This window comes from Propithecus coquereli, unplaced genomic scaffold, assembly GCF_000956105.1.
Source record: "Propithecus coquereli isolate 6110/MARCELLA unplaced genomic scaffold, Pcoq_1.0 Scaffold101, whole genome shotgun sequence".
NCBI classification, from domain to species: domain Eukaryota; kingdom Metazoa; phylum Chordata; class Mammalia; order Primates; family Indriidae; genus Propithecus; species Propithecus coquereli.
In genome coordinates, this window is record NW_012133970.1 from 5471441 (window position 1) to 5485166 (window position 13726).

A 13726-nucleotide genomic window follows, 5' to 3' on the forward strand; every position below is an offset into this window, starting at 1 on the left:
TTCGGGTCAGCTTTGCTGCAATTTTGGCTCATGCGGCCCTCAAACATAGCTGTGAAATTGAGTTAGAGGTATAACAGTGCCTGAAAATGTGCCAGGTTATGAGGTAATTAATTAGGTGGGTTGGCTCCAGAGTTAACCTGCCAGCAATAGACGTTCTGGATGTTACTCTTATAGTTTAAAACATTGTGAAATCAGATTACTTTAAAATGATGTATCACAAAGTCATGGGAAAAAAGCAGTTGTGAGTATGGAAGCCCAGGGCTTAAATCCCAGCTGTCTTATACTAAATATGGGAACAGTGTTTCCATTCTTGCCTGTGAAATGGAGCTAATACCCTCTAGCATGTCTGCCTCACGTGGTGGTTGAAAGGATTGAGCAAAATAATAGTTTGTAATTTATGATTCTATATAAAATAAAACAGGTTATTTTTAAAAAGCATAGAGAATTTCAAGAAATGGAGAAAAATGTTAAGTGGTTTAAAAGAACACAAATTTATTACCTTATACTTATAGAGGTCAGATGAAAGGTCCAAAATGTGCTGAAATTGAACTAAAAGTCAGGGTGTCAGAAGGGTGTCTGCATCTCTTCTGGAGGCTCTAGAAGACAATGTTTCCTTGACTTTCCCAGTTTGTAGAGGCCACCTGTGTTCCTTGGCTCCTGGCCTCTTCCTCCTTCAAAGCCAGCTGCATTCCATCTGTAAATCTGATTCTGGACCCTCTTCCATCTTTTAAGGACTCTTATGATTATATTGGGCCCATTTGGATAATATAGTACTCTCTCCCTATCTTAAAATTCTTAACATAATCACATCCTATATAATGTAACATATTCATAGGTTCCACAGATTAGAAATGGACATCTTTAGGGTGGCATTATCCAGCTTACCACATCCATTTTCCTGGAAGAAGTCCCTGTTCCCCCCCACTTTTTTTTTTAGAGACGGGGTCTCACTCTGTTGCCCAGGCTGGAGTCTAGTGACATGATCATAGCTCACTGCAGCCTCGAACTCCTAGGCTCAAGAGATCCTCTCACTTCAGCCTCCCTAGTACCGAGGACTACAGGTGTGTGCCACCATGCCCAGCTAATTTTTTTTAATTTTCTATAGAGACGGGGTCTTGGTATGTTACCCAGGCTGGTCTCAAACTCCCGATCTCAAGCAATCTCCCTCAACCTCCGAAAGTGTTTAGATTACAGGTGTGAGCCACCATGCCTGGCTGTTTTCCCCTTTTAAAAAAAATAAATTTTTTGCACATATACAGCCTAACATACAAAAGCAGACATCCTCTAGTTGAGTTTGGGGGGGATCTACAGGCCCTTCACTCTCCAAGGCAACAACTACAGTTGGGCTAATTATTAGTGGATAATCGTAAGGCCCCCTCCTACACTGATGTTCTAGAAACCTAGAATTCTCTCTGCTACCTTAGAATTGAAGCTGTGCAAATGTCTGCTCTTCCTATACATGTCTGTCGTCCCCCAGGAGGACACACTAGAATCATCAAATATACGGGTGCCTTTATCCCACTACTAGAGATTATAATTTGATCTGAGAATATGGTCTGGGCTTTGAAATCTTTAAAGATGCTAATGTGCAGACATGTTTGGTAGCCACTGCCTCAAAGAGTTGTGTGGATTCGTGATAACTTACTTTTTTTCCTTGTAAGTGTTGGTCAGCAGGAAGGGAGCTGGTAAGTGAGAGTACGAGGTCCAGGACTACCCAGACTTAAGTTTTATCTGGGCCTTAGTTTCCTCATCTGCAAAATGAGGATAACCGTATCTCGGCTATAAAATGTTTTATACATGTTTTAAAAACTATAAAATACAACCTAATAGCTTTTGTACATACACTCACTCTCCATCTTCACTTCACACACACTCCGTTCCCCACTGCTTTCTGCAACAGGGCCCAAGGTTGTTTCCATGACCTTTATCAGCACTGCAATAAGTGAAAGTAGTAGGAGGTGGGACAAGCCTAGAGGCCTTCCTGACAAAGAGGGAGGACAGGGCCTGACCACCCCAGGAGAAGTCCAAAGATACAAAGTACCTCCTAGGTCCCAATACCAAGCAAGTCCAGGGGTATCACATGGTCAGTGTGGGGCCCACATCCACACTAGAAAAATTGGCCTGGAGCTATAGAAAGGGCATAGGCTATTAAGTCAGACAGTCCTGTGACCTTAGGCTGTTATTCTACTTTTCTGAGCCCATTCTCTTCTCTCATGTATATAATGGGGATAGTCATATCCGGCCTCCACATAGAACTAAAATGAGAACAAGGATGGGAAGGTGGTCCACAGAGTAGAAATTGCAGCAAAATATCTTACAGCCACCTATCCATATCACAAAGAAAGACTGACTCACAGTGAAGTCTTCCTAAATTTTATTGGCACAGAAATAGAACATGGGTTGAGCATAAACCCCTCCAAAAACAATTTTTAAAAAACCCACAAACACATACACAAAAAAACACCTGAATACAAAATCTAATCTTTCTCCCCAGCCTCCCTGGGGGTGGGTTACTGCCCTTAAGGCAGCTTGATTGCCCCATAATTCCAGGTTTGAATTTAGCCAACATAGGGTATATGACCAAGTGAGTATCAATATAATTCACAGCAATGCACACAAGACTCCCCAAGGTCAGGCATAGAGGGGTAGGAGGGGAAAGGGGATCGAGGGAGGCTCTGGGTGAGGGGCACTGCATGGAGGGACAGGATGGCCCCTTGGGGACTGAACCCTGGGGAGAAGGCAAACAGGAACAATAAAACCAAATACCAAGTACTTTAAGAATGGATTGTATGACCTATAGTGACAGATGACATCACTAATACTGAAAGCCCCTTACATTAATATTTTTGGCAAAATATCCTTTTGTAATATAGTATATGCATCCCAAGTGTGGGGGTGGTAAAGGAATGAGGCCAAAATGATCCTGCCCCAAGACTGATATCTTCTAATGGTGCATTAGCAAGAAAGGCAGAAATCAATATTGAGTTAGATATTACTAGAATATATAATACTGGCAGAAAGAAAAAGAGCACACGTGAGTCAGAGAGGAGGAGGGGGCTGCTTCTGGATTGAGAGTAAGGCATGGGGGTGTAGAAAGGACCAGGCCAGAATCCCCAGCAGCTCTCTGCTCTACAGCTCCAAGGGACAGCACAGCTGGCAGCAAGACCTGGGTTAGAGGTTTGTCAAACAGAGGCAGGGCCCAGACACCTCCTTGGAGGGAGGTGACAGGAAGAGTGTATTGGGCACCTGAGAGGGTTCAGTAAACTATGGGATTAGGGGAATAGGCTTCTCTCAGCTTCTCCCCGCCACTCCCCAGTTGAGCCTACTGGCATCAAGTTCTAGGGCTCACCATACCAAGGCCCAGATGGCTGTGAAGCGGGAACTGTGGCCCAAGTAACTCTGACGGAGGAAGTGATTTAAAACCCCTGGCAGGGAAAATACTGAAGCCAGGTGTGAACATTTACTCTTCTTTGGCAAGAGTCCTGATAGGGCTGCTGGGGCTTTTGGGTACTCGTTCCTACTATTCCAAGCTGGAGGGGACTTGGGGATTGGAGGGGGAGGGGCAGATCCCAAGAAGGGACCAGGGACCTGGAATAATAAGGAAGGGGCACCTCCGCCCACTGAGCTCACTTGAGACAGGCCTAGGCTCCCATAAGGCATTGGGGCAGGATCTTCTACTCAGCCTTTTGAAGGCACTGTCTCCCCCATCCCACCCTGGGGAGAAACTGAGTCCCTAAACTCAGGGACAAGGCTTATTGGGACTGAATTTGTAACAGGCCCAATCTGGGAGGTAGAAACAAGAATGACTAAATATCTCTTTATCCTCCAGTCATTACAAAAGCCTAAATAACTCTAAAATGGATGGGCATTGGGAGGACAGAACCTAGGTCAGTTGGCATCCTAAAGCAGATTGCCAGGGCCCTGCCTCTTTATCTAAACCCTGTGACACTTCAACCCTGCAAATCACAGGACCCTGAAGAGGAAGGCAGTGGTGGGGCAGCGGTGGGGGCTAGCTTTCAACCTATTCCACACTTGACTCCCATAGAACAACAGTAAGTGTGGGGGTATTTGCCAAATCAAGTAGGAAGTGCCTCTGAGTTGGGGAAGTGGTATATTCTAGCAAGATAGATTAAATGGGACAGAGAGGGGAAAGGAGGTCCCATTGGCACCATAGTGGGCCACTTATTTGCCCAGGGAAGTAAGAGCAAAGTTTGGTCTCCTAGCTGCACTGAATGCTTGGCATAACTCCAGGGCTGCTCTAGTTAGTGGCTCCAGCACAGTGTGAGTTAGGCGAGGGTGTAGGAGTTCGGGGGCAAGGAGAAGGGAACGGGGTCCTTAGAGGCTGAGTGCCCACTACATGGACTCAAACTCATCAATGCGCTGCTTGGTATTACCCTGCCGGATTTGGCGCAGGGTCTTATATTTATCTCGGCCCAGTCGCATGTTCTCAGCATGGATCATGTCATTGGCAGTCTTCTTAGACTCATCTCGAGCATTGGCCAGCTCTGAAGTGAGGGCCTGTAAGGGTGCAAGGGGAAGCAGGAGTCAATGGTTTCCTCTCATTTTATCTGTTGTCATTTGACCAGATTTCTCTTTTGTTTCTTCTCTCTCACTCTAACCCCCTCCCCCCATATATATGGAAAGAGAGGGAGCCATTTCCAGGCCTTTTAGGACTGCAGTGGGGCAACAATTTTTAAATAAATCCACAAACTTAGGGGACCAATTGATAATGGGTATCCTCTGAGAGTAGAACAATGTGCCAAAGATTAAGGTAGGAATTTTATCAGCTCGATATTTTCTGAATGTAAGAGGTGAATGGAGTTGAGGTGGGAGGTGGGGCATAAAGTAAATCAAAAAGGGAATAGGTGGCCCAGGGTCTGATTAATAAGCTGTCACTTAAGAAAGGCTCAGGCTCCCCTACAGCACTGCCACAGGCTCTTATACCTATCTCCCATAATGCTCTAGGGAAGGCCATGGGCTATTAAGTCAACACCCTGCCTGGATACCTTCAGGTGCTTCTGCACACGCTCATTCTTCTCCGCCTCAGTGGTCCGTTCCTCCTCACTGCGGTCCTTGGCCATAGCATCAGCCCGCAGCTCAGCACTGGCCTCTGCCCCATTCTCATCCTGCTCATCCTGTTCATTCTCGGCAGGCTCTGCCACATGAGGTGTACTCATGGCTGTCTTCAGCTCAGCACGGGTCTTCTCCAAGTCTTCTTGTACCATCTGGGCCTATCCAGTGACAGAAGGAGAGAAGGACCTTCAATCAGACCAGGTAACCTGTGGCATCCTGTGCATGCCTAGGATGGTCTGGCAGGAGGCAGGTACCAGGTAGGACAACTCACTTCATCTGCCTGATCCTTAGTTTCCTCAGCTGTAAAACGGGAGAATTGTATGCACTTTCTAGGAGTATTGGGGAATTCTGGGAAGTATTTGAGGAAGCTTTGAATGTGTTCTCCCACAATGCCTGCTGTCAAGGAAGAATGGAAAGGGGAGGGAGCCCAAACCTAAAGAATCTAAGGAGCTGGTCCCTATATATGTGCTTGCTCTGGGCATTGTGACTTACCTTCTGCTGCCACTCCACAGCCTCACTCTCCTTCTTCTGTCGGGCCATCTCCAGCTGGGAGATCCGAGCTGTCAGCTCTGCCATTTCCAAGGCCTATGGATAAATTGGAAGCCTGTGAGAGTTGAGTTTCTAGTCCTCAGGGCTTCAATCACAGTTCCTCCAAGGAACCAGGAAGAACTTGCTGCTCCACCTGCTTGCTGCCTTGGAGATTCTTTTTATAGACCACTCCACTCCAGTCCCATCTTCCCAATCCACTACTTCCTTACAAGTCAGAGCTCCCCACCTAGACTGTAGGCCTCCTGAAGACAAGCAACATGTTGCCTCTCTCCCTTCCTCGTATCTCCCCCCATCCTCCTCTCAGTATTGCCAAGTACGCAGTTGGGGCCTCAGTAAAGTTTTGGAGATTACTGGGTCACTTCCTGAAGTGGCAGACCCTTTGCTGCTATCTTAGAACACTTAGGGCTCCACTAAGACACTTCCTAGGACAAGTATAGGAAAGACAGTCAAGAGCCACAAGGTGATATGAACAAGGGAAAAAAGCTTATGCACATCTGCACACCTTGGGCAAATCTCCAATGACAGGTTTCCCCTGAGAGATAGGCCTTAGTTCCCTCTACTCCTACCTCAAACAGTATAGGTGAAGAGCATATGCCAAGGAATTTCTTATCTTCTGAGTCACAAAAACCTTGGAAATTGTGATCAGAGTATGGATACCCACCCAAAGGCACACACAGTTTTACATGTGATTTCAGGGAGCAAATCCTTCAAATGGAGGCTGAAATGGGTTCTAATCCTTACTCAGCTACCATTGTGTGACCTTTGGCAAGTCCCTTAACCTCCATGAGCCCTAATTTCTTTTCTGGGAATATTATCCCATATGGGGTTAATCCCACAGGGTTACTAGGAAGAGGAAATAAAGAAATAAGGAAAAGGGAGATATTACTAACATAGGTACAGTAGGAACTCAGTTAAGTGTGAGTCCCTTCTTTCCTCCTCCCCTTTCCTTTGCCAGGTCATCTGCTCAGATCCCCAAGGGTTAAAAAAGTAAATAAAAACTAAGAGTTAGGAGACACTGCAAAAATTTCTGGGCTATACCAGTGACTTCTCAGCTTGCTTCCGAATGAGCTATCTGCTAAAGGCCTGTGGAGTGGTAGCCTGCTGGAAAGAGCCAGCCCTGTAGGCAGAGGTAGCTATAAATAGGTAGACAGACAAGGGAAAGAACTTAGGTCCCACAATCTCAGCCCATCCTCAGCTTTACCAGCTGTTCCTGGGTCTTCTTCTGGTCCCGGGAGGCCTGCAGCAGGGCCTCCTTGGCCTCTTCGGCTTCTTGACGCTCCTTGGCCAGCTTTTCAGCCTCGCTCTGGGCACGCTTCCGTTCCTGCTCAAGTTCCAGGGCCCTGCGGGTCTGTTCTTCCAGTTCTGAGCAGAAAAAGAGAGGAAAATGTAGTGAAGAACACAATGAAGATGATACACTAGTTTCCTTCCTGGAAATGCTCCACCCCAGGGCACAGCTGGCAGAAGGTCTTGAGCAGTCTTCTTGCCCCATCCTTCATCTATTCTGTGGCCACGACTCAACTACATTGTCTTAGTCTGCAGCTCAGACAGAAGGGTCTCCAGCTCACAGAGTCAGGCTCTTGGAAAAACCCAGTCTCCAAGGTGACTCCAAGCCTCACCTTGTTGAGCCTTCTTAGTCTGTTCCTCGATCTGCTTCAGCCTCTCCATGAGTTCTTCCTTCTCCCGTTCAATCTTCTCCTTCTCCTTTTCTGCCATCTCACGCTTCTTCTTCTCATTTTCCAGCAGAGCACTAGAAAAGGAGAAAAAACAGATGGAACAGGATAGTAAGGCTGCATGAAAACCTGGGGATTCCCGAGGCTTCCTGGCCCTGGGTCCCTCGGCCCCCATCCTGCCAACACACCCAGGTCTTGTAAGCTTGGGCCACTTTCCCTCACTTCCACATCCTTGTCCTCACGTCATAGCGCCACGTGGGCCAGTTTGCTCAGAGTCTGGTCAATTTGCCCGAGTCAGGAGACCCAAACTGGAATCCTAGCTCTGCCACTAACCCACTGAGTGACCTTAGCTATGTCACTGCTTTGCTCTCGTTTTCAGTTCCCCTATCTGTAAAATAATCTAGTAAGTCTTGCCCTGTCTGCCTTGTGGAGTTATGGGGAAATAAGTTTTGGTTCTATGCTGGGATGCTGTGCTTCACGTCTGTCAATCTCTGTGGCTAGGGCATCAGTCCTTAGGTCTAACTCTGTCTGCCATAAAGCCAAGCTCTAGGCTGCTTATTTCCAAAATTTTTTGCAAACCTGGAATAAGTATTTCCTTTTCCTTGCCCTAGCACCTCTTCTAGGAAGGCTTCTTGTCTCCCTTGGCTGGATGTCTTCTCTCCCTCTGAGCCCTCCAAATACTTGGCCTACCCTTCTCCTGATCTCTCTTCCCTGTTATTTTTCTCCACAGCACTTCTTACAATCTCAAATACCATATAATCTTCTAATTTATTTTATCTGCCTCCTCCCACTAGAATGCTAGCTTCATGAGAGCAGGGATTTTTGGTCTGTTTTTTTTTTTTCCACTACTCAATAAATATTAATTAAATGAATAAATGACACAGCCTTTGGTCTATATTATTTTTTCTCTTTCCCCTATTAGACTGTGAGGGCCTAAAGGGCAGGTTCTTGCCAGATCCAGCTCTGTAAACTGCCCTCCTCAATCTTGGTAATTTTTTTCTGAATAAATGTGAACTTTAGCGTCTAACCTCTCATAAATGGAGTCTTTTCCAGCCTACTTGATTAGAAGCTTCCCAAGGTTCCAAACTCTTTATGACATAGAGTATGACTAGAGTAGTGCTCCTCAAACCTCAACGTGCATAGGAATCACCTAGGATCTTTTAAAATAATTTATTGAGGTGAAATTCACATAATATAAAATTAACTGTTTTGAAGTGAATAATTCAGTGGCATTTAGTACATTCACAATGCTGTGCAACTACCACCTTTTTCTAGTTCCAAAACATTTTCATCACTCCAAAGTAAAACCCCACACCGATCAAGTGGTTTTTCCCCATATCCCCTTCCCTTAGCCCCTGACTACCACCAATCTACATTCTATTTCGATTATTTTTCTATTCTTGACATTTCATATAAATGGAATCATACAATATGTGACCTTTCATATGTGTCTTCTTTCACTGAGCACAATGTTTTAGAGGTCCATCCACCTTGCAGCATGGATCAGTACTTCATTCCTTTAGGGGATTGGCTAATACCCCATTGTATGTATATATAATTTGCCTATTCATTTATCCATTCATAGACATTTGGGCTGTTTTCACCTTTTGGCTATTGTGAATAGTACTGCTATGAACATACATGTGCATGTACCTGTTTGAACACCTATTTTCAATTCTTTGGGTATATACCTAGAAGTGGAATTGTGGAAACATATGGTAATTGTACGTTGAACTCTTTGAGCAACTGCCATACTGTTTTCCACAGTGGCTGAACCATTTTGCATTCCCATCAGCAATGCACATGAGTTCTAATTTCTCCAGAACCTCAAGAACACTTGTTATTTTCTGTTGTTATTTATTATAGCCGTCCTAGTATGTGTGAAGTGGCACCTCATTGTGATTTTGATTTGCAATTCCCTAATGATTAAGGATGTTTTCGTGTCTGTTGGCAAATCTTTGGAGAAATGATCACCTGAGATCTTAGGATGCAGATTCTGAATCAGTAAGTCTGGGGTAGGGTCTTAGATCCTGCCTTTCTAACAAGTTGCTTAGTTGATGCTGATGCTGCTGAGCCTCAGATTACACTTTGAGTAGCAAAGGGCTATGGAGCAAAGACTAGGGGCTTTGTAGGAAAAATTTTGGTGGCTCTGCCCAATTCTGCTTAAAAAGCCCTGTAGAATCCAAGTTTAAATGTGCATGGAGCCCTCCACTACTGCCACTATACTGGTCGGTCAGCCCGGAGCAACCCAAAGTCTGCCTAGCACATCAATAGCATGAAAGGCATAGATAATGGGGAACTGTGAAATGCCTGTCCCTTCTATAAGCCTCTGAAAGCCTAGGCTTCTGATGCTTGCTTCCCAGGAACAGGGATGCCTGAGGCTGAATGGGGAGCAGGGGGAGCACATAGCGCTCTCTCTCTCTCCCAGTCCTAGGTTGGCTTCATGTCCTGCCTTATCAGGATATGCACTTTTGAGAAGCTTCCTTGCTCCAGCCCTGGCCCCCATTCCAGCTTTGCAGCACCTACCGCTCCATCTGTTTCTGGTGCTTCTCCTCCCGGGCCTGTGCCTTCATCTGCTGCACCTCGATGGTGTCAGGCTTGCGGCGGCGCATGTACAGCTCATGGTTCCCCATGCACAGAGCCAAGATCCGCTTGTTAATCCGCAGCCGGGGAGCATAGAAGACGAAGTCCTGGTGAGAAAACAGCAATCAGAAAGGGTTTGGAGGGACAGGTGAAAGTGACCTTCTGCCTTCTGAAAAGCTAAGTCCAAAAGCACTGGAAAGATTATGTTAATCCAATCCTTCACATTACAGATGGGAAGACTAATTACCAGAGTGATGAAGTGATTTGCCCATGGTCAGATGGCATGTCAGTGGCAGACCCAAGAATAGAAACCTAGGTTTCTTGACACTCAAACCAGTGCTTTTCCCACTAATATACAATTTCTTTCAACCTTTGTTTATGAAAAACATCCTAAATTACCCTTAATCAAGTCGAGGGATCTGAACTGTCTTTCTCTGCTAATTAGGAATCCTGCTGGGTCTCAGGGGACCTCTTTAGAAGCCAAATAATCCCTACATAATACCCGGATGGGTACAATATGGGTGCCTGGACTGTTTCTGTCATCTCCTAAAAGCATATCCTAGACCTAGCCCCTTAAGTTCTTTTTGGAACAAGGTAGACTGTAAATACATACATAAATACACAAATCTCCTAAGCATTGATGGTCCTGGTTGTTGTTTCTTAAACAAGGCCTCGATCTCAGCTGGCTTTGTTACTTACCTTTTTTTTTTTTTGATGAAAGCTGAGCACAGCAGCAATAAAAAAACCACACACACACACACACACACACACAAGAAAATCCAGTGAGTTTAAGTTTGTTACTACAAATACCACTGGACCAAAGTCACCAGCTGACAGGCTAACCACCACCTCCTCTGCCACTGACCCCAAACTGCTACCATCTCACAAGGCTGGGGTACAGTGGAAGGAGCACAGGCTCTCAAGGTCAAATGACCTAGGTATAAATCCCAGCTCTACTATTTTTAGCTGTGTGATCTTGAGCAAATCACTCCCCATTTCTCTAAACCCCACTTTCATCAGCTATAAAATGAATGTGCTAGTACCTACCTGACCATGTTTTTGAGGGTTTAAGGAGATAACATAAGTAAAGTCCCTAACAGGAAATTTCAGATACCTTAAGGCTAGAGAAGAATGGTTGAGCTCTCACAAATAGGGTCAGGCTTGGCACAGCCATTGGCCTTGTTGGACATGATGTACACCAGAAGAGCAGACCCTCGGCTCAGTTTCCTATCCTACCCTCAATCGCCAGCTGTCCAGTCTTGTCAGCCACAGGCAACTGAGTGAGTGAGAAGTGTGGTGAGTATGTTAGAGGAATGAGTGGGCCCAAAGCATTTTACTGGTCTTGGGTTGCTCTAGAGAGAAGTCTGAGATACAGCGGTAAAATTACACCAAAAAGCAAGTTTGGAGGATCATCTTTGGATGTGGACTTCTACTGGCTCTGCCCTTTCTCCACAATTAAAGATAAATACGTGAACAGTGTCCACTTTCTGGGGCCCTTGGAAAGATGAGAATGTACTCTCTGTCTCTACCCCAGAGCCTCAGGGCAGCAGATGACAATAACTAAGAAGCAGCACTTAAGACTGCCTGTGGCTCTCCCTCATCTGTAGCAAGGGAGACAGGTAGCAGGGTGACACCAGGTACAGGATGCCTCCTGGCCATTTCTTGGCATTGACATTTCCTTCCATCCCCAATCTCCATTTGTGCCTCCTGTTCATGCATGTGCACACACGTGCATACACGCACACATGCATGCATCAGAAAAGAAAGAGAAAAATAGAATGACATCATTGCTCCTAGTGTTATCCAGGCCTCGGCAAGTACCTGTCTTGGCCAGAGAAAGAAGTCACTCACCGGGGCTTTTTTGTCAATGGGCTTGATGACAAATTTCTTATCATTGAAAGAGATGTTCCTGATTTCACTCCAGGGGAAGCCTATCTTGGGAGTCAGTCTGTAGAAATGAAGACCAATAACATCAGGACAAGGCCAAGACAAAACGGACATAGAGTGCCGGTACCTTGCCGTCTCTCCCCACCCCAAACTTCTCCCTTGAGGAGGTAGACTCAGTGCCAGTTCAGCCAGCATTATCACAAGCCATCAGATCAGTTGCCAGCATCGAGGGTGCACAAAGGACCTCCTGATACCACAACCAACATATGATTCCTTGTCCCAATCTCTGAGGTTTGTTTTGTTTTATTTTTGGTTGAGACATGGATCTTGTAACAATTCCTCAGGAAAATCCCCGACCCCATTTAACTGAGACTCTTCTGTCTGAGATTGTAAAAGTTAAGGAAAAGGTAAATAATGAGCTCCAAGATTCAGGAGTTATATGGAATAATAATCTATCTATCTCTATCCTCACCAAGACTAAGGGAAAAATATAAGCAAGAGAGATAAGGCTATAGTGGATTATAGACCAAAAGCCACTCAATCAACACAAAGTAGTTTCTAGGCCAGCACTGTACAACAAAAACATAATGAGAGTCACATATATAATTTTTAGTTTTCTATTAGCCACATGAAAATAAGTAAAAAGAAATAAGTGGAATTAATAAGTTTAATTAACCTAATATATCTAAAATACTATCATTTCAGCATGTAAATCAGTATTTTTAAAAATAGTAATGAAAAGTATGTAAATTTAGTAAATGAGTGTATGTATGCTAATGGAGCATTTGTTTGTTTACTTACCAACCACATGAAAATAAGTAAAAAGAAATAGGTGGAATTAATAAGTTTAATTAACCTAATATATCTAAAATACTATCATTTCAGCATGTAAATCAGTATTTTTAAAAATAGTAATGAGACATTTTATATTCTGTTCTTCACACTAAGTCCTCAAATTCCAGTGTATAATTCACACAGCACATTTCAATTCAGATTAGCCACATTTCAACTGTTCGCTAGCCCCATGTGGCTAGCAGCTACCATAGTGAACTGTGTAAGTCTAGTTAATACAAGATTTAGAGGCCTGAGGGAGGTTGTGAAATTATCTGGGCTAGACTAAATTATGTAGAAAAACAACTGAGATGGGACCTAAAAGATATAGTCCTGCAACATAGTGAGGGTAAGACCTACATGTCAGAGTGGCCCAGTAAACTAAGAGAGGTCTTGGGTATACCTGTCATTCTGCTCATAGATGTTAAGTCCCAGGGCATCTACCCCCAGCCACAGCTCTGAGCCTTTCTTGTTCTTGATGCTGAAGTAGTTCACACCATACATCTCTAGGTCTTGAGCAATTTTCAGATATTCCAGGACAGCATCCTCCCTAAACGACACAGAGTGAGAGACCACACAGGGGAGCCTGTGAATTAGACCCAGGAAGATAGAAAGCCTGCTTGCTCTGTACTTCTTACAAGTGTTTTGCTATCAGGAGTGGGGAAGGGGAAAAAAGCAAGCAGATGATGGAGAACAGAGCACAATATAACTTTTGCCAAGCAAAACCTGCTGACAAAAATCTAGGGTCTAATGCTGCCAAAGGGAATAAGGGTGGGCTGACACTCGCTAGCCTCTAGCATGTTAGTTGCCAAAGAAGCAATTTTCTTCCTCCCATTCATTGTGACAGCCTCTTATATAGGCACATTCTTAGCAGAGCTCAGATAGAGCAGTGATAGCAAAATGATGAAATTTTTTCCTCAAGTAGACAACCCCCAAATGCTTTGCCGTATTTAGAGAGCTCCTTCTCCATTTCCTTCTTGGGGAGGAATCCCTGGTGGCCTAGCAGCTCCCTGGGGATCCTGAGTCCCCTCCGTTTCTCTATGGTCAAAATGGATTGGGTTACCGGTTGCCACCATTAGCCAAAACAAACAAACAAACAAACAAATAGCCTTATAATTGTTCTGGTATGCCTT

General features: G+C 44.8%; 1 protein-coding gene across 1 annotated transcript in view; it reads right to left on the bottom strand.

Annotated features, from left to right (window-relative positions):
* Positions 1–2357: 2357 nt before the first annotated feature.
* MSN (moesin) overlaps positions 2358–13726 on the bottom strand; it is a 64839-nt gene continuing 53470 nt past the window's right edge. Inside the window, exons 6-13 of the mRNA XM_012643545.1 lie at positions 12997–13143; positions 11727–11823; positions 9819–9982; positions 7239–7369; positions 6824–6984; positions 5566–5658; positions 5007–5231; positions 2358–4518 (exon numbers count right to left, since the gene is read on the bottom strand). Coding sequence (XP_012498999.1) covers positions 4354–4518; positions 5007–5231; positions 5566–5658; positions 6824–6984; positions 7239–7369; positions 9819–9982; positions 11727–11823; positions 12997–13143 — 1183 coding nt within the window. The 3' untranslated portion in view covers positions 2358–4353. The remainder of the gene's footprint in view (positions 4519–5006; positions 5232–5565; positions 5659–6823; positions 6985–7238; positions 7370–9818; positions 9983–11726; positions 11824–12996; positions 13144–13726) is intronic.